The 20448-nt window shown below is 38.9% G+C and overlaps 4 protein-coding genes across 11 annotated transcripts in view; 2 read left to right on the top strand and 2 right to left on the bottom strand.

Annotated features, from left to right (window-relative positions):
• Positions 1 to 51: 51 nt before the first annotated feature.
• On the top strand, positions 52 to 1283 carry LOC115626081. Its single transcript, XM_030521337.1, has one exon. The coding sequence runs from the start codon at positions 200 to 202 to the stop codon at positions 992 to 994; it is 795 nt and encodes a 264-aa protein (XP_030377197.1). The 5' UTR covers positions 52 to 199; the 3' UTR covers positions 995 to 1283.
• On the bottom strand, positions 1275 to 2766 carry LOC115626092 (josephin-like protein). Of its 2 annotated transcripts, none has more exons than XM_030521356.1 (3): positions 2248 to 2443; positions 2018 to 2189; positions 1275 to 1955 (listed from the first exon to the last, which is right to left on the bottom strand). In XM_030521356.1, the coding sequence occupies exons 1-3, from the start codon at positions 2249 to 2251 to the stop codon at positions 1613 to 1615; spliced, it is 519 nt and encodes a 172-aa protein (XP_030377216.1). In that variant the 5' UTR covers positions 2252 to 2443; the 3' UTR covers positions 1275 to 1612. The 2 variants fall into 2 exon arrangements, with proteins under 2 accessions (XP_030377216.1, XP_030377208.1); XM_030521348.1 differs by lacking the exon at positions 2248 to 2443 and adding an exon at positions 2528 to 2766 and having other exon boundaries at positions 1480 to 1955.
• A 236-nt stretch (positions 2767 to 3002) lies between these two features.
• Positions 3003 to 3881, top strand: LOC115630305 (ribonuclease kappa). Its single transcript, XM_030526846.1, has 3 exons — positions 3003 to 3191; positions 3323 to 3442; positions 3529 to 3881. Exons 1-3 carry the CDS (start codon positions 3123 to 3125, stop codon positions 3625 to 3627), a joined length of 288 nt encoding a protein of 95 aa, XP_030382706.1. The 5' UTR covers positions 3003 to 3122; the 3' UTR covers positions 3628 to 3881.
• Positions 3882 to 5925: 2044 nt separating this feature from the next.
• The window catches only part of LOC115620501 (guanine nucleotide exchange factor DBS), a 67974-nt gene continuing 53451 nt past the window's right edge, over positions 5926 to 20448 (bottom strand). For 5 of the 7 annotated variants that reach the window (XM_030513756.1, XM_030513764.1, XM_030513787.1 and 2 more), the window contains exons 11-18: positions 14106 to 14225; positions 13379 to 13474; positions 11327 to 11512; positions 10937 to 11254; positions 10675 to 10872; positions 10139 to 10612; positions 7072 to 7198; positions 5926 to 6956 (exon numbers count right to left, since the gene is read on the bottom strand). In XM_030513756.1, coding sequence (XP_030369616.1) covers positions 6853 to 6956; positions 7072 to 7198; positions 10139 to 10612; positions 10675 to 10872; positions 10937 to 11254; positions 11327 to 11512; positions 13379 to 13474; positions 14106 to 14225 — 1623 coding nt within the window. In that variant the 3' untranslated portion in view covers positions 5926 to 6852. Of the gene's footprint in view, positions 6957 to 7071; positions 7199 to 9470; positions 9642 to 10138; positions 10613 to 10674; positions 10873 to 10936; positions 11255 to 11326; positions 11513 to 13378; positions 13475 to 14105; positions 14226 to 20448 lie in introns of those variants that run through there. The other 2 variants (XR_003995222.1, XR_003995221.1) reach the window with 2 other exon arrangements.

The raw sequence follows: 20448 nt of genomic DNA, 5'->3' as shown, positions 1-20448 counted from the left end.
TGTTTTAGTTTTAAATAAATAATTTAATTTAAATAATTGGTATTTTAGTATTTTTGCTGTTGTTTGGCCATTGTTTGGAAATGTGGTCACTCTTGCTGGGCGTGTGTTGTGAATTAGTAATATTATTTGGCTTCCACTTAACATATCCTAATTTTAAAGAATTTTGTAAATAAAAACGCCATAAAAACCAATCTGAGTTATGGGTGTGTCTAATCGCACCACTAGAATCGCCCTTGGCATATCGGCGTTTTCGTTTCTGCTTTTTGTAATAGCCTTTGCAACGCCCTACTGGCTGGTCACTGATGGGCGTATTCAGAATCCACGTTTCACCAACCTGGGCCTCTGGGAGGTGTGCTTTAATAACTTCCAGGACATCCATCGTTTCTACGACACACGTTTCAATGGCTGCATGTGGGTGTTCGAGGAGGAATACTACATAATACACGACTTTTTGTTGCCAGGATTCTACATCGCTGTGCAGCTGTTTGCGACGTTATGCTTCGTTATGTGCCTCATTGCATTGCCGATGACGCTAGCATTCTTGCGCACATCTCGCGACGATGACCGTTATGTAGTTTTGCTGCTCACCATTGGCACTTGCCAAGTGCTGGCGTCAATTTTTGGCTTCATCGCGGTAGTCACATTCGGTGCAAAAGGAGATTCGCGTGATTGGATGCCCAACTGGCAGAATAACGACATGGGCTGGTCCTTTGCATTAGGCGTAGTCGGTGCCGTTATGTTGCTGCCAGCAGGCATCCTCTATATGGTCGAAGCACGTCGCGAACGCTACAAGCGCCTCAACGAGATCAGCAACCGCGAAGTGAGCGAATATGGCGACGATTATTATCAGCATCAGGCCGCCGTGGCTGCACCATCAACATCAGCTCCACCGCAGTCGTTTTTCGCGCCCGAGTCAAGTCGTCCGCGCCGCCCACAGCCTGGACAGCGTTTGCCAACTGCCCCACCACATGGTGGCATCCAGACGGACATTTAAATTGTAGCCTTTTTCAACGCACACTCACACAAAGTATATTCAGACTTTGATATGCCGCAACATATCTGACCAACAAATCCGTCCCCAACCACGAGTTCAGCAAGTGCTCTTATTTATAAGTTGAATGTCACGACTTCTCGAATATTTTAAACGAACGAACATTCCATATTTTGTATACCCTTTTCGCGTAACTTTTGAATGTCATGTAATCGTTTTATATTTTATTTATATGTGTTGTGTATTGTCAATAGTTTTTTTACACAAATAAAAGTAAATATAATTTTATTAAGATGACCAGTTTATTTGGATTACAAAAGAGAGTCGCTGTTCATGTATCCAATACATTTTATAGTTGTGTTGAATAAATTGCAAGGCGACTTTAGGCTGATACAACAGCTTATTAAGAATATTTCCGTGAGCCCGGAAAGAATGTAACAATAAATACATATTTATAATTTCTTAAGCCAAAATGCATAAAACACAAATTTTAATTCTAGTGTGGAAAATTTGAGAATTCACCTAAAGCCTATAAATTATTGCATGTGTACAAAATTCTTCAGAACAAACTTTAACCGATTAATGACTAGATAAGTCTTTCAATCTCCACCAACAGCTTACTTATGTGCCATTTGTTGTTTTGTGTCTAACATGCGAGTCTCTTAGCCAACGTTGTGTGGAGCCCTCCTCCTCCTGCCCTCTCCCGCTATTTTCTAGCACAAGGAATAGTTCCCGCTCATTGGTCATCAACTGTTCCCGTAGAAATTGTAGCACATCAGCCTCGTTGCCAATACACTCGGGCAGCGAAAGTTTTGAGTCCAAGTTATAATAACGCTCTTCAATTCGACGCACGGCAATCCAGTGGCGCTTGCGTAATGGCAATGTTATAATTCCCAATTTGTAGTCTGAGGGTATGTTCAGTATGAAGCCCACAATGACGTCCAAATTTATGCAGGATGGATCTCTGTGTGGTAGATCCTTAATTTAAGCATTCTTTATATATTAATATGTAGTTGTCAAACTCACTTTCGCTTGTCAAACCAAACGGCCTCGCAGCTACGCAACTGAAGGGCGGTCATAATAACATTGACGTCATAGTTGCCAAGCCCTAGAACTGAACGGTGTGGATTTATCCAGACATTTGGACTGAGATTACAGCAGATTTCGTCTAGTTCCGCTTTAGTGTAGGGTTGGTGGCCTGCAGGTTAATAAAATATAAATGGATATTTATTGCTAAATAAGGTAACGTTTCCCACACATGTTAGTCAAGCTAATCAAATCGACCCATTGTCACTTCTAGGGACCCCAGCACCTCCAATTGGCCCGATACGTCACTCCAATTCGATTAGCTTTAACACCTTTAATATCAAAATTCAACTGAATAACTATAATTTTGCCTTTGTCGTTTCAGTTCCTCATTTTAAGGAGGTCAGTCATGGGCTTTCAGTTACCAGCCAGCATCCCAGAGAGCAGATTCATCTCAGAGCCCGTACATGAAAACATGCATACATACATGGCTTTAGCTGTAATACTGACCTTGGAACAGGTTGTTGAGCGCGTGCAGAGCACACAACTGCCTCGTTTGTTTTTCATGGTAAATTTTTGAAATTGGCATTATGGTAAGTAACAATGTGTCAACAAAAACAATTTATATACTTTTCTAAAGTTGCTTCAATAGTAGTGGTGTTTCTGTTTTGTTATGATTTTCATAGCCATGACAGCATGCACGTTACGACTTAAGTGGAGCCACATGCAAATATAATTTTTTACAATTTTGCACAAATTCGTGAGCGCAGTGATGCGGAAAATAAAATGTAATTTATTATAATAAATTGTGTCTGCTTAGTTCATTTTATATGAGTTATTTAATAATTATGACGGCATGCTTGACCGTGTTTGGCCTTTTTTGAGTGTGCTGTGGTATTTGTTTTGGTATTTTTTACTACATCACTTCGATTATTGCGAATGCGGCTACACTACCACCAAGTAGGAACTGTCACATGATTTTCACCTGACATTTGCGAGCATCAGCGCAGAAAATTTTTGTCAGCGAGAATTTCCAGGCAAAGTGGAAATATCCGAGTTTTAATTGGAGAAAAGGGTCGCTGCACGCGCAAAGTTATCTAGCAATATGAAAATCTGTGGTCCCAAGTTGTCGCTATGCGGTTTAATCATCTCCGTTTGGGGCATTGTACAACTGGTAAGTGTTGATTCTTTTGTGTCTGTTTCTGTGTTGTTGCTGGAGGGTCAGATAATCAGTCACAAGATACGACCTCGCGTACAATATATCTGGGCGTATGGTTAATATTTGATTTATTGTTTTTTTTTTAGGTGCTCATGGGGCTGTTTTTCTACATACATAGTGTTGCCCTGATTGAGGATTTGCCCCTAGAGGAGGAGTATCATTCCCTTGAACTCTTCTATTCTGCTGCGAACGCGGCTTACAGTCAGGTACGACCAAGTCCTCCCATATGTCTAATCTTCCAATGCTGTTAGCAAGTTGATTAATCTTTTGGCTGTTGTTTGTGTTTTTGCAGAACGCCTACAACTGCTGGATCGCTGCGTGCATTTATGTGGTGACGCTGTTGTTCTCTGCACAACAATTCTACATGAATAGCAGGGTAACTGCCAATTAAAATGTGAACTTCAGCTCCAAACTGCATGGCTACTGCGTGCAAGCGAAATGCAGAGCTACTATATACAACAACCACATGAAAAAACTGATGCATTCGTCATTAGCTCGCGCATACCACTAATAAGTATTGCAATGTTCAGTTAAAAGTTGATGAAGAAACTTGTTAAAACAATTATTACTGTAAAATATTCCCCAATGTTTTGTTGCTAAAGTTTATTTTGAATTAAATATGTACGTTTTATGTTTAAGACCAAAGTCATATATGTATGTATCGTACGTATTACAATCGGTTGTTGTCCACACGAAATCACATTCCTTGGTTGGCTTAGTCCGTGGTATATGCAGACTAGTTTGTATGTATCTATCTATCTATGTACTTCTATTTATTCGTCCTATACTGTACTCAATTTCACAGCAGCAGTTACACAAATTTCATTTATAACTCCTTGTTTTGTGTTATCTGAGTCCCAATCATTACCTTAAACAGAACAAAATGTCTAATTCTATAGCCAAACTGTGTATTCTAGTTCCATGTACATCTCTGTAAAAACAAAAACAAGAAACCAATGTATTGTATGTATGTATTCTAAATTGTATTTTAAACAATTTCAACGATAAGAAAAGATTCTTGGATTTCTCCTACTCCTCGATGAAATTATACTTTTTTATCGCTGATATTGTTGGAAATTGTCATTAAAAAAGTAAATTGTTAAATAAAACCTAGTTTCAAATTCTTTCAATAACAAATACCGCTTTGTAATAATACGTTTATAAAATAATAAACATATTAATAAGTATCAACTATGAGTACCTTCTCTATCAAATAAATGCGATAAATATAATTATTTACACCCTCGTGTCGCTGACACATCAAAGCTATTCCTTCTATAATCTATAAATGCGTCCGATGCAGCTAAGTCTGGGAAATTATTGCTTAATTTATTACCAAAGCCTCGTGCCCAGTGGCTTCTCAACTCACGTGCTTGCATTCATTTCGCTAATTATAGTAAGTATATTGCCAAATATCAAGCTTAAGCTTGGTAATATGATAAGAAATCAAAGTCACAAACCAACCATAAACATGCAGTACCAATTTAAAAAATTGGAAAAGCAAAATTTTAAAATATTTTGTTGAATGTACATACTTTTTACATAGTAGTTTTTTTTCAAACATGCAATCCTATTTATCGGCTAATTCGTATTTATCCAGTGTCGTCCATATTAAAGCAAATAAGCTAGAGTTGAAATTTAAAAATAAATTTCCGTTGTTCATCATCAAGAGGCAATGGCGGTCGCATATCGTATGGGGAGACCTTTGATTTTTATCCAACGGAGCTTTAATACAACATTTATACTCTGCATAAAAAAAGCGATGACCAACTTTTTGCTCGAAATGGGCTGCTAATGCTGGTATGGGTAATGGGAGTATTTGTGTTAGGTTTATTTTATTCAATAATATTTATTAATTGTAGGACCTGCGAAATCATAATCGTAGTGCGTTGGGCGCTCTTAAATGAAATAATCCTTTTTATGTCTATATTTGTCAGTTTATAATTCATTTTGTAAGCGGTTCGGTTATTTTATTCAAAATAATCACCTTCCGACTCAATACAACGTTTTGCATAAGAACGAGTGGGGTATACCATCGGTCGACATGACCTTTTTCATTCGTTTGACGTCATTCTTGCGCTTTCCTTTCAGGCTAATATGGGGAGTGCTTGTTGGTTAAAATGCGATTTGTTTTTCAAAACTGTTGAAATGTTTCGGTTGAACAATATATGGAACAAAGCAAGAATATTCTTTCACAGACCCAATTATTTGGTTAAGTTGTGCGATGAAGTTTTGATTTGGGGAAGTTTTTTTTTTACATTTTTATTAATTTCACTGGCTGGTTTTTGATAAATTCGAGGACTTTTTCGACTGCATCTTTGGTAATCACGGATACTTTCTGACTAAAATGTCAACCACTCGTATGTTTTCCAAGACATAAACAATTATTACAATCAACTAAAACGCTCATGAGAAGAGTAAAACCGTGCCTTTATTCGACTTTAATATTTGCTCTATGTTTGGTCTTCATTTTTGTACCAAGCCAAAGGCTTCGACGAGATGTGATTAAAGATGTACCTAACTAACCCCGTCATCCATAAATATGTGGGAGTCGCCAGAAAGGGATATTTAAAAAGAACCTTCATTTATTATTTGTTTATTTATATGATTTTCGGAATTTCATTAATACATACGATAAGCATTAATTCATACATACCCTTAGTTCAGAGGACAAGTAAAATAATTGTAATTTGTGTTTGATTATAACATTAAACATTTAATTAGGTATGTACAGTAGAGCGTGGCGATAGAAAGCGAGAGTCCTACAAACATATTTTATTTTGATAGTGTTCCCATGGATTTTATTTGTTCAACATTCCCTTTATTTTATATTCATTGACAATAAGTATAACGTTAATGTTACTTAATGGTTAAACTATAGCAATACGCATATTTATATTTAGAGTAGATCGAGCACATATAATTACTTCTCATATGCATATACTTACTTAAGTTATTGGTTTGTTTATATCTAGTTTTTTTATTCGTGGATCCAAGTTTGAATAACAATGTGATAAATACATTTTAATAGTCAAAATTGAGATTTGACTAAACTGTCACTTAACAATGCCTATAACTCTTGAAACTATTTAAATACAACACATACAGAAGCACAATTAAGTGCTGCACTATTATTTGTAACTTAAATTAATGCTGAATAAATAATTCACATTACAGACTAGACACTACAATATTCATTAAGATGTCTAAGTCTACGATTTAAAAAGTAAAATTGTGAAATAAATTAAGAACAAGAAATACTCTAAAGACCTTACAGGTGTAAACAACATCAGACGTGTTTAGAAAGCGCTGAGAAGCGGTGAGAAGTTGGAGAGGGTAAGAGATATAAACATATTTACATACATACATAAGTATATGTATGCAAATGCTTGAGAGACAACATAAAATGAATATTGGTGTATATATGTATATGTACATATAGTATATAATAGAGCTCGTAGAGCAGCTTAAGTCCATTATGCCTATGAAGCTCAAATTCTGTTATCTATAGAAGGCGATAGATTTAGTTTTGAAAGCGTGCGATTGAAAGGCGTTTGAAGCTAGTGAGTGGGGCATCAATTGGGGCATCCTTAGACTAATGCACGATGATGACCATTTATTTTAGGTTCATTCGCTCCTGATTGCGGCTCGATGATCGAGAAGATTTTCGATTGATCGATTCCAGATATGCCGCTGGGGACCAACCTTCTGCATTGGTATCTGTGAACGATCGAGTTTCAACATGAATTTCGAATATTAGTCACATTTAATGGAAATAATAATATTAGATCATGCATTAAATAAGTGGGTTGTTAAGCTATGTTTTTACAATTACCTAAAACGCGCACATACCACCAGCCGGCACAGCCCACCTTCAGGAGCTCGATGGTTTCACCTTCCCGCATCGAAACCTCCGAATGTCCCATGGCCGTATAGTCAGCTAGAGCAACGAATTTGCTGCCCTGCACCAGTATTTTGTACAAAGTGTGTGTTTGAGAGGAAGGCATTAGTAAATAAAGCAGGCATCATTTAAGTACGATTATCGTCATCCATCATTTGTATGGAATTAGAGCAACCGATCCTCTGATTTCTGAACAAATGTTAGTATTTACTTAATGCGTAAATATTGGCATTAGAACTCAAGCATTTCTCAGCCTAGGTTGCAGATTTTCTCAGATCTTATAAAGCAATTGAAAATCAACTAAATTTCGATAACAAATTAGACTAACACAAAAGGTGTGGAACATAGCGTATGTTTTTATGCGTGTGGTGTGGGTGTGTGGTTTTTGGGTGAGCGAATTTAGTTTTCTGTGGTTTGATAAAGCATTTTCTTATAGCATTTATTTATGAATGTATATACTATTAGCGCTTTAAGATAGTTCATGCAATTTTATATCAACACAGTTATACTGTCTTGTAAGTCGGACCTCTATAGAGCCCTAAAGTATTTCGTCGCGTTGCGTTCCCACTCCTTAATTCATTTTTATTTCACAAACTACAAGAATTTAATTGTTCAAGGTTTCAATGCGAGCGTTTAAAGTTGTAAAGAGTGTTGCCAGAGTTGCGAAATTTTGTACGAACTCACATATCAACAGAGGCAGAATTTCTGTTATTCTATCTGTTTAGGCACTAACCATACAACATATAGATGCGTCATTTCATAAATACATATAAACATATACATGTATATATGTGCACGCACACATACAAAGAGCATAAGCGGCGTGAACCGACCGTCTCTGTAGACTGCCTCTCTGCGAATGAAATGAAATTCGCTCACAGAGAGCACGAATGCGACAGCTCCCAGTCGGCTCATAGCCGAAGTGCGACAGCTCCCATTCGGCAAATACCCGAACAGCTATGGGAGCTGTCGCTAACAATTTCGATGGGACGTTTTCGTTGTATGAAATGACGCATCTATATGTTGTATGGTTAGTGGTTTAGGCTAACACTGTTGTGCATGCTGTTATTATATGTAGTATGTTATTGCCTCTGTAATTGAAGTTGTGAATGTTACAGTCAACAGCTATATATTTGGATAACAGAAGCAAATGCTGTTACCAATTAAGATACTATTTTTTTAAATTATTCAATTACATTATGTTTTCCTACAAAACAAAAGACTTTGTTTTGTTTGTCTTGCTCACAAACATCTTAAGATGTGAAAACGTCATGAAATTTAAAATGTTTTGCATAATAAAGATTTAAAAAAAATTTACATATTAAAAAAAATACTGTTAGCAGCTAAGTTAAAAAACTGCCGAATGAGTTACTTTGATGGTAGAATCGGAAATATATTTCTAAATGTGAATGCAATTATTGCACAAAAATCGGAAAGATACTTGTAGAGTGGTGCCAAATCTTTTGAAATATTAAAAAAAAACTTCCAACTACCAAAAAATCAGCTTAGGAGTTGTTGAGGAAACATGCTTTTATGTCTGTTTACAAGTCCGTTGCTATTTTTTTGTAATATCACTAATTAAGAACATTAATTCAAATTGTTCCAACACACCAAGCAAGGTATTATTATTATAAATTTTTTATTCAAAAACTTCGCATATCCAACAATATTTTATTATAATTATGTAACTCTTCAGTAGTGTTCTGTATTTCGTTTTCAGCCGAATTCAAACATATTTGGAATGGAAATTTGTATGTTACTTCGCTGAAAGCGGAATCCAGAATGCGAATTTTTATTTTTATTTGCTAACTAATTACCCATAAACATGTACTTTCAATAAACTTACTTATGGATGAAATGATTAACTGCAGGCCACAAAAGCGAAATGAGTTATGATTCGTCCTAGAATTTGATGATTGGAGAGTAGACGGGTGGTACGAATACAAACACATACATTTATAGAGAAGGGGGAGACGAACGAGGCGCGTGAATTTAGTTTCTCAATAACTATAGCAATCGAATACACGAATTATTTTAATAACAACAAAACAAATGAACTCGAAAGTAAGGAAACATTCCAAAATGAATTTGGTTGCAAAAGAGTGAGGACGATTCGAGTTCTTTTTTAAGTACATATATGTTCGTATACAAGTATGTATGTGCGTGCAATTACGTGATTATGAGTTAACTGAGTTTGTGTCCGGTGGAGTCCTGTGAGTGTGTTTACTGTAGGTACTGTTTACGATAAGCGCAAGCAACAATTTTCGATCTTACATCATACATGTATTTAACTAATTAAGTTTACATTTCATTTAATTTTACATTGCACATACTTTTTGTACTCAGTGTTGCTATTTACGGCCCACTTTGTCTGCCGCCACACTTCAGTGCTCAACCGAAACGTAAAATTTCGAATTCGATTTATTACTGCGCGCAAAGGAGGTGGCGGCGGTGCCACCGTCAGGATTGTACGACGCCCACTGGGCCAGGAAGTTCATAAAACGCTGCAAACACGCGCGGCAGGGCCGTGGCGTTTTGCACGCGATTTCAACGCGATTTTCCCGAGTTATAATTTAAATAAAAAAAAAAAGAAAACGGACGAAGGTTTCATATTGACGATACGAGTGGGGGAGAGGATTTCGTTTTAGTTTTTGATTCGATTTGTGTTTTGTGCATGAAAGTAAAAAAGAGAACCCAAAAATATCAAATAAGACAATAAATATAAAACGTATAAGACAATGAACTGGCGAACAAAACAGAAAATGTAACAACAAAATAGGTGGACGAATGGTAAAAATGGTGAAAAGAGAGATAAAAATAAAATATTTATGTACAAACTATATGATGAATCAAATTCAAATTAAAATGATTATGAAATGAAAATGCCGAAACCAAAACTTCGATAACGATGATGAGGATGTTAACTTAACAGTTAAAGTGAAAGATTCAATTGTGATGCTATTATTGATAGCCGTCTTTAAAGCATTCGGCTGGCACTTACCGGCGTGCTGTTGTCTTCGATCAGCGATATTTCGTCCTCGCTGTTCGAGTAATCGGAGCTCCAGCCACAGGCTTCTTGTTGCTCCTTGTCGGCGCCACTGCCTACAGTGGAACTGCTGCCACAGGCCGTGCCTGTGGGCACATTATCGTCGCTGCTGCAGTTCGAGTTTCGGTTGGAGGACTCCGACGAGGCGTCACAGCTGATGGCGCGGCTCGGCGTACCGAGAATAATGTTCGGCGTGTCCCACGAGGTCGTCTGCTTGAGGCCGCGATGATTCAAGCCATACTGTTTGATCTTCTCCCCCTTGAGCTCCTCCAGCTGGGTGAGCAGCACGCGTTTGATCTCAGCCACCCACTTGTTCTTGATGTCCAACGTGGGTGCCTGCAGTGTGTGCACCTCTTGGCGACCCTGCAGCCAGACCTCGAATCGTTTCGTATCGCCACGAACCGACTCGGTTAGCCCGATTTGCGACATCTGACGAAGAGGGCAGGACAAGTTGAAAGTGAATGCAAAGCGGGAAGTATTCATAAACTCACCTTGACGTGGTGCTTAAACTGGTAGGTGCTCTTGTTATGGCCTGGCTTTGAGGTTTGCTTGCAGAACAGCATTGATTTCTGGTACAGAAAGATGTGACGTTGCTGGGGCTTGATGCGCAGGCGTATATCCTTCTTTGACTCTGTCCACACTTGAAACGAATCCTGCAGCAGCAGTTCGCCCTGCTGCGCCAAGTCGGTCTGTGTGCGGTTCGAAGGTTAAATAAGGCGGATGTGACAACAACAAAAAAATGATGCTACTTACCGGAAAACCAGTTATGGCTACCTGGTGCATGGAGTCGTTGACACATTTGAGCACAATCAGCATACAATCGAGTGCTTTCTGCAGCTCCTTTGTGCAGCTACCGCTGTCACTAAAGCGCAGTAGATCCTTGAGTAGCAGCTGATATTTTGTAATACGCTGAACGGGTTTTAGCAAATAGGCTGCCAACGGCAGCTTGTGGCCCAGTCGCTTCTGACACTCCTGGAGAAAGAGGTGCGTATCCACAAGGGTTTCACGTAGGCGCTCCGAACGCGGTATGTTTTGACAGTAAAACGAGTAAAGCCGATAAAAAGTGTCACGCTGAAGTTGCAAAATCAAATAACTTATATTATTAGTATGTACAGTAGGGCTCTCTCAAATGCCATCAATTACCCGCTGAACAAAGCACAGTGCCACCAGTTCTGTAGTAGATATGCAGTTTTCCAGATCCTTGAGGAAAATCTCGTTGTGAAATGTGTAGAGTTCGTGCAAATTACCGAAAAGCACTTCCTCTTTCCCCTGCAGACTGGCAGGCACCAGATGCATGAGTTCCTCTGACTGCATTTGATCACAGTAGCCCTGAAACGAAGCACAAAGTGAAGCAGAGGTTAGTTCAGCTGTCTGCACAAGTCCCTAAGTGAGCTGATCCTAAATTACTTGGGAGTTTTTCTGATTGCAGAAAGCAGTCAACTCGTTGCTGATGAATTGACCAAACTTTTCCTCCACATACAGCTCAACACTGTCATATCCTTGAGCGACAACAAACTCATTGAGCACCTTCTCATATTTTGTTTGCTTGAATTTTCTGTAATTGAACTTGGGAAGCTCGTAACTCTCCTGCCCGTCGGAGAAGCTTTGCTCAAAGAACTCGTGACAGAACTTTAGAATGTCGCGGTAGGAGCTTGAGCCGCCTTTCTCGACTGTTGCGGATGATATCGGTTTCGGAGCGGTCTTCTGTGGTGGTGGTGCATTAAGATCATTTTGCCAGGAAGAGCGGCAGGTGTTGCACATGTGGCTGTGCAAACCCGGCATGAGCTTAGGTGTCTTCAAAGACTTGGGGGTTGACAACACCTTGGCATTGTTGAGAGAGCCTAAAGAGCTCTGTGCTCGCGCCACCGATGAGGAGACCGACATGAGGCTCTTCGGCTCGCTGTCCTCCAAATAGGCCAATATGTCCATGTAGTTCTTGCGCTGCAGGTAGTCCTTGAACTCAACGTCGTTTTCAATCTCCGAGTAACTGTTCGACTCCAGATAGTCCTTGACCAGTTGATATTCCAACGACTCGTCGCAACTAGAGAGCTCGATGAGTTCTTTAAAAATGGTTCGACGTTCGTCTTTCAACCTCTGCAGACTATTGTTTGCCGTTGCCCGACTCTTTTCAGAATCCTTTTCCAGCTCGCTTTCCGAGCCCTGCCCCTCTTCGTACTCCTGCAAAGTGTTGATTATCTTGATGGTGGATTTGCCATTGAGGGCATTTCGAGTGGCAAAATTGCATAGGCTGGTGCCAAAGATGTAGTTTCCGCCCAGCTGTGCTGTGGAAGGCTCAAAGGGGGGACGAAAGTCGGCAGGACGATAGCATAAGTCGCCAGCAGAGGCCTGCGACCCGAACAGTGAACCCTGGAACGAGAGCGGTGACTCGCGCTGGGTGCTCGAGCGTTCGCTTATCGGCAGATTGAAGCGTCTGAGAGAGTCGCCGAACTTTAAGCTAAATCTTCCGACAATGTTGCATGCTGTGCTCTGCACTCGTCGCAACCGAAATGAGCTCTGGGCACTCGGAGACTTGGGTTTTGAGGCTTTGCGCAGATCATAGCCACCGTAGCGCATATTTATTGACTTCGAGTCGAATTATAGGGATCGAATAGAGCGTACCGTCGCGCACAAGAAGCAAACGTTAAATGATCGCTGTTTGGCTTCAGGCTGTGGGCCACACGCTTAGAATTGGTTAACAATTATAAGCGGCGTCTTCTATTGCCTGGCTTCTGCTTTGGCACCTAATGAGCTTAATGCACTAATTAGAAGCGCAGGCATTGAAGCGCGGCACTGGCAATCTCATTCATCATCATGACGTTGGAGCAACTGCGTCCGCGGTCTTCAGCTTTTTCATATTCATTGGCCGCTTAGAAATTCTCTGCTGGCTGAGCTTTGTAGTTCACTGACCACTGCGCATTGGGCCCGAGTTGCAGTTGCAGCTTTGAAGCCTAAGACTTTGCTTCATGCTTCACAGCAATGCCCACGCCGACTTCCACATAACAAGCACTGGTGCTTGCGGTCAGCATTGGGCCTATGCATCAGGGGGCAGTTCCACAATATTAATAATTACTCTTTGAACAGGCGACTTGTACTTCTTGCTCAGCCATTAGCCTAATGTTTGATTAACTTAATTGCTTTGAAGCATATTCTTTATAGTTACTATTTGGGTGACTAGGTTCTTTTCATTCTGCTTACCTTAAGAATCGAACTCATTTCGCTGACGTAGATTCGTTCGGTTTCCAGAAGTTCCGTCAGCACGTGTCCGCGTTTAAGTCGCCGTGCTTCAGCGTCCTGCAATAGAATGCGAGGAGATTGCTTTAATTGTTGCTTAAAAAGTTGCTAATCCTATTCCCATTACATGGAAACAACAATAGAATTATTTGATTCTTTGCGGATATTTCTCCAATAGAAAAGAGACAGTCTTTTGTCGATTTTTAGGGGGCACAAGCAAGTCATTGATGACTTCGAAATTCTAAAATGCTTAGTGACCCCCAGGCTGGACGTTCAACCAAAACTAAGTGCTGGCTCTTCTACCATCTTAAAGCAGCCGCAAGTAAAGTTTAATATATTTGTTGGGACTAAGAATGATTTTATGCTGCTGTCAAGATAGACGCATAGCGGGGCTCTCTCGAGAGCCGACAAATTAGTTTTGGGGATACAATAAATGCCGTAAATATGGAAATATGGCTACAAAGTATTTTTGTTGCAGTCCTGGCCGGCGATGGAGGCTGGGAAACCCTCTAACAGAAGTCACTCATGTCTTTTACCCCAATCGAATCTGCCTTTAAAGCACTTAATAAAGTTGTATCGCTTATGGTCAAAGCTTTTTATTGGCGTTGACAGAAAACTTAATACAAATCCACACTCTATAGTAGTAATGATTGAATATAATTAAAGCCAGTTATAAAATGTTACCACTCACCTGTTGATTTTGCATGTGCTCGCCGCTGTCTGGACTGGAGCTGGCGTCGCCGTTCAAAGAGACGCCCGAGTCAACGACACCATCCATAGATCTGGGTCGCAATTCATGCATGCCGTCAGTCTATAAATATCATTACAAAATAAAAGAATGCCCATTAATATGCGTTCGGTAGCTAGCTAGATTTAAGCATGTCTCAAAGCAGGAGAGCGATAACAATGCGATCGCGACCACAGTATCTTAGTATCTGTCGCTTGAACTCGAAATGGAACACTAAAAAGGTTGACGCTGCTGGCAAAAATATCAGAAACGAAAAGACACTAAAAACCCAAAAAGTGCTCAGGGAAACGGTTTGTTGACATAGATCGTCGCCGATTTTTTTTTTCTGTTTTTTTTTTTTTTTTTTTACTAATATTTGTTGACAAGTTTTGCCAGCAGGCAGGCAGGCAGCCATTGGTGGCAAGGCAAGGCAAGGCAAGACTTTTCTAACTTGCTGGCGTTATTTAAATTTGTAAATGTGAAAAACGGTTCTTTTTCTATTGTACTATGTGTTGTTGTTGGCAGCACTTTCGCTTGGGCGCGTTACCGGCTCACTGTGGTCGCCCAATTCGTTCGACTTTCCATGCGTCTGTCTACGCTTTTGTGGTTTCAACAAGCCGCACGCTGAGCTGCGGTTGCAGCGATGCTCTGCCCCCCTCGCCCAGCAACATACTCGTAATGGTTGCAGCCAAGGTCTAATTACTTGCCAAATGGGCAGCAGCACAAGTTGTTGCCGGTTCTAAGCCAGCTGGCGTCTTTAATTACCCTCAGCTTAACCTGCTCCGGCCCCTGGCGTCGCACAGCTCCACAAGTCGGGTGTGTATTAGATAATTGTTACTGAATTAAACCATTGCTCGTCACTGTGCGCTTTCTAACTCACCAGCTTCTACCGACTTCTACAACAATGACCAAGTTGGCTGCTCACAGTCTGTTTGTGTTTTTAATTGCTGTGTGCTTTGTGCGCTGTGGCCTCAGTCTCGTCTTGTTTGACAGAATTAGCTTAATTCTTTGGCTTTCATTGTTGCCGCCTTCTGCCATACATATTAACAAAGTTTTCGCTCTTCACAATAGACGACTCTATGAGCTTGCTAGCGCTTCACTGCCCTGCCAGCTTTTTCATTTCTTCTGCCCATTTAGCGCATTTCCATTCATGTTCCACACTCTGCTGCAGAACCAACCATTCAACTGGGTCATGCGAGCGACGCAAGGGCATTAAAAACGGGGTTATATACCAAAACATATGTACACTCCCGTAGCCAGATCAACCAACACATATATTTATGTAAGTATAAACCTATCTTTATACCATTTTTAAGGAAAGTTGTAAGTGCCCAACTTTTTGAAAACATTTAATCTGCTCCCATAATGGTGACCAATTCGATTAAGATAATGTTTAAATATTTTGTGTCATCCACATCGAAAAGAAAATGGGCTTTCAATATTAGGTGTGTAATTAAGAGTTGAATTTTTCAACGTGCGATTATAAGTATTTTGGACATTTTAATTTAATTTAATCGTATAACAATAATATAGGAACAACTTGTAAGTCCTTAAGATTTCAGCAAGTATCCGAACCAATGCCAAGCAAAAATAAATTTTGTAAGTATTTCAAGTTCTTAATTATAAACTAAAATTAAATGTAAAATGGGGGTACGCCTATTTTTATAAATAAGGCAACTTTTTACGAAATATTTGATACAATTGTTGGGGCTTCTTCTCTTTTTCATGTTATTCTTTATTTCTGATCTAGATTTGCCCTGGCTTGGACAATTATGAAATGTTATGAGAACTCTTAACTTCGATATCATGCTTGGTTCTGGAATCGAACCTATTTTGGAACAAACTTAAATAATGTGATTTCCGCTAGCTCGTTGAGAGCCAAATATTGCTAAACTACTTATTTGTAGCTAGTATATTTAATATTAAATCTAAGTAAAGTTTCTGTAAAACATAGGTTTGGTTTATTAGTTAAAGAACTGCTTATTTTTCGGCGTCACAGACTTCCCTTTCAACAGATTTTAAATAATTGTATAATTACATTTTTCAATTGTATAAATCTTTACCTCAAATTGAGCTTGCTCTTAAAAAACACAACAGCTCAAAACTCGTTTAAAAAATATATTTAAAAGATGCCGACGTTTTAAAGTAAAGTATTGGTATTGAAACTGGTAATTTGAAGAAACGAAAAAAGGTATATATGGAAAAGGGGACTTTAATTTTAAACAGCTACCGAATTATTTCAAGTTCGGTAAGCATTTTATATTTATTTTATAAATTGTTCAAGGCTTTTGGCAAAATAAGTCAGTCACAGATAATTGCAGAAAAGGTGAACTTGAAAAGTTTGCCAAAGGAATTAATAAGTTTCGCAAACGAAAAATTGTTTGTTTTTATTGAATTCCAAAAGTACAATCCCTTATTTAAAATAGAAAACTTTTGCATAATCTCATAAAAAAATACAATAAATAGAAATCTGCGCTTAAAAATCTCTGCGGATTTCAATGATAAGTACTCCTCTATAAGCGGATTTGTATTGTATTTGTCAATCGTCTCGTGTGCTTTCTATTTTTTGGGTTCTTAAGACGGAATTAAACGCGATCTCGCTTTTATAGAAATGTAGACCATGCACTCACACACTGCCTTCAGTTTCTGTTTACGATTTTTCATCTCGGGACAAGTGCAACCGTCCTTGACAGAGTTTTGTCTCACTTTCTGGCGCATTGTCGCACACAGTGTAATTGAATCAGTAGCAATATAGTAATTAAGTTAATTAATTGCACTAAGGTGCGCAATCTTTCGCCTGCCTTTCGAGGCAAAGTGAAAACGAAACTGAATCTTGCTTTGGTTTCTTGCCCCGTTGCGCATGCGCCGTGACTTCTCACCTTGCGCAGAAGTGTGGCGGCAGTGGAGGTTGACAATTTGGTGTTGTATTAGTTGCTATAAAACTACAATAACAACAATAGTTTTTAGCAACAACAACAGCAGCAGCAACAGAGCATTGCTGGGCACTTTTTGATTGCGGGCAATAATTTCTTTGGGAGTCAGTGGGCTTTTTAGGCTGCGTCATGCTGACAACTCGATTTGTTCATTAGTCTTTTGTCCAGCTGCGCTAATGACCAGAGTGGGGCAATTCGCTTGTTTGATTATTATTTTTATTTTAATGCAGCCGCGCACCTTTTGTTTCATATCTATAAATAAAAAGTTGGGCAAGCTACCAACTTCGCTACTTAGCATTTTTTTTTTATTTTTTCCCCGTATAATTTTGGGCATTCGATCTCACAGGCACTCGGCAATATGTTGTGGCAGTCAAGAATAGCGGCCGATAAGCCGATGCAGAGAAATTGGAATGTTGACCCAGCACGTACCGTTAGCAAAAAGCTAATAAAGATCAGAATTTCCCAAGTTTTCACGACTCTTTAACGAATGCTTGTCATTGTTGTTGTTGCTGTTGTTGTTGTTGTTGATTTCAAAGCCGCTTTCAAATGCATAAATTCTGATTCAGAATTCTGTTGGGTTGGTCGACAGAGACTGCAACGCATTGTGGAGATGCGCGTCTCTATATTTGGATTTGGAAATAAATCACAGACAATGGAGAAAGTGAAAGGTGTTAGCGGTATATGCGTGCCACCGAATATACGAAAGACACAAAAAACCATGTCTGCGAGAGTGAGAGTTGTTGTTGTTTTGGTTGATTTTTTATAATATCCACAACATATGGGGGAGTCATCAAGGAGTGTGAATATATAGTGGTAATTACAATCAGTAATCTGCATACGGGGCAGATATAGGGGTCACCAAACTATTTTTTGTGTTTGTGAATTATGCTGTGATTGTCGATCGTGTTAATTCCCCTGCTTTGGAATATTCCATCTGCCATCTTCATCTGAGCTTAAGAGATCTTTTATGGCTACAAATTTATGTTAACAATCGCTGATTGTTAGAAGTGCAGCAAATAACATTTTAAAGCTGATGAAAGTGCTAATTAAAAGCGAAATTCAACTCACGCGAGAAGTACTTGTATATAGCTATAGCCGAAATGCAAATAATATTTAGCCGTTTATTAGGTATTATTGTAATTTGATTAGGCTTTCCTAGCTTTTAAGATTTTTTTATAATTCGTATATCAATCAATGTTTGTTGACATAAATATAAATACATAGTTACTTACTAGTAATCATGTTAAGAATATATAATCAGGAAGTGCAATAAATAAAATTTTACAACTGATTAAACGTAGTGGTAGGAGTAGGTGTATGCATCATAATTTGCACCACAAACCTATAAATCCAATCTTATATTAATGAAGTGACGGAGACATAATGGCATAGAGACAGACAGACGCAAACACACATAACTAACATACATACATATATCGAACAAAAAATAGATGTAGCAAAAAAAATCACAAAGTGTAATTTGTTATGAAACTGCGAAGCAAAAAAAAAAAAAACAACAAAAACGCAACCACAACACTTCAGTGTTTGCTTTTCGTTTCTGTTTATTTATTAATGAGACGAAGCTTCCTGGCATTCACATGCAAAGGCACATCTCTAGTGCCACCTTCACCTTCAGGCGGACGAAGCGCGCTGTCTCTGGTCTCTGGTTGAGCAATGGCTCCACATAATAATTATTCAGAGTTAGGCATATACATATATCGGAGCAGATACTTCCACACACATACATATGTATATGCTCAGACATATCTTTCAAATTAGGCGGCAGCGGAAAATGGCAAATCGAAATAATAATGATGGGAGATGATGAGGAAGAGAGAAAAAAGGCGAAAAAGGCGAAAAAGAGGCGTGAAATGATATCAACCCGAAGATGTTGAGATGAGCTGCCAACGGGTTTTCATTTATTATTCACAAGTGTGTGGCATTTGTGTTAATAGATCAGCAATTTCGGTAGAAAGATGTGCCACATAATGCGCAATGAGGGACTCGGCATTCAATTTTAAACAATTGACATGATTATAATGACCCTTTTGCGTTTGCCCAACAAATATCATAACTTCCACATTAATGCGATGCACCGATCGATATACGAGTATGTATATAGGTTGCCTCATTTCTGTTGGAATTTTGCTTTGCATGTCGAAATTGTTGTTCACACTGACGTTGTTTTGTTTGCGATCGGATCCCAATGGCCCTTGCATTTGACTTTTATGTTTGATATTGAAGAGGTGCAATAAATTCGTTTTGATTCATAAAGCTCTCATTCAATGGAGATATTTATTACTGTTGATTTGTCAGTGACGCAGCAAGCAGTTTGTTGAAAAAATCAATGAATAATGCGACAATGACAGACGGATGTTATAGCCCAGAGAGCTTAAACTAACCATTTATTTTTAAATTATGGATCAGGCCGAGATCCTGAAGATAACGTGCATTCCAGGAAAATCGCTATTGATTGCTGCTCGGAAGTTGTTAATTTATTCTGCCAATAATTGAAATATCTATTAGCATCATATAGTAGAATCCCTAATAGTTTGCCTAAGAAATATTTTTCACAGCCTTGTTAACTCACAAGATGGCAAAATCATAAATACAGTACGAATTAAAGAAGAGAAAAAATTCATGATGCTCCAGCAATTTATATTCAGAAGCTAGGCGAAGATATTGGCCCTATGGCTAGTCTGAATAGAACAAAAACTGATGACCGTTTCAGTTCAGATTCAACAAGGGCTTTAAATTTGTAATGCTGAATAATAAAGACAGCATTTGTAACTTTTACAATCATTGCCGATTGTCAGAAATTATTTGCAGCAAGAATATAATTATCTTTCTTTTTATAGCTTCCTCGTTCATTATTACAAATGTTCCTTCATTCTAGACGAATGGCTTTATGTTTGTTCTGTTGTACTAATTGTTTTCAGAAGTAAGTTTTGTTAATGCTTGAGAGTGCAGAGTCAGCTTAAATAATCTTTCAATTGAGGGAAACAGGTTCTCAGCTATAGTTGGTATAGAATCCAATGCTTAGACTTGATTTTTCTTCCTTTAAGCAGTTGCCACTGTACGTACGGATGGCTGCAAAGTGTACAGAAGAAACAAAGCAAGGCCGCAAGTAGTTGAGAGGCAAACAAGAAATGAGCAACGGAGCAGTGGCAAGTAACGGTTTACTCATAAACGTTGCATAAAGACTTTGTTAGCATTGAAGGAAAGGCGTGGAAAATACTTTAAACTGCTAATGTTGCAATTGCTACTGTCAATGTGCCACACCAGGCAAGACCAGGCCGGAGCAAGTGGAAGTCAAGTGGCAGTGAAGACAGCCAAGCACACAAACCCACACCGAGGCAATGAAAATATGCGCA

The sequence above is a fragment of the Scaptodrosophila lebanonensis genome, unplaced genomic scaffold (genome assembly GCF_003285725.1).
Source record: "Scaptodrosophila lebanonensis strain 11010-0011.00,11010-0021.00 unplaced genomic scaffold, SlebRS2 tig00000001-arrow-pilon, whole genome shotgun sequence".
Taxonomy (NCBI): domain Eukaryota; kingdom Metazoa; phylum Arthropoda; class Insecta; order Diptera; family Drosophilidae; genus Scaptodrosophila; species Scaptodrosophila lebanonensis.
The sequence above is the reverse complement of the archived record's forward strand: the minus strand, read 5'-3'. Positions and strand labels throughout refer to the sequence as shown.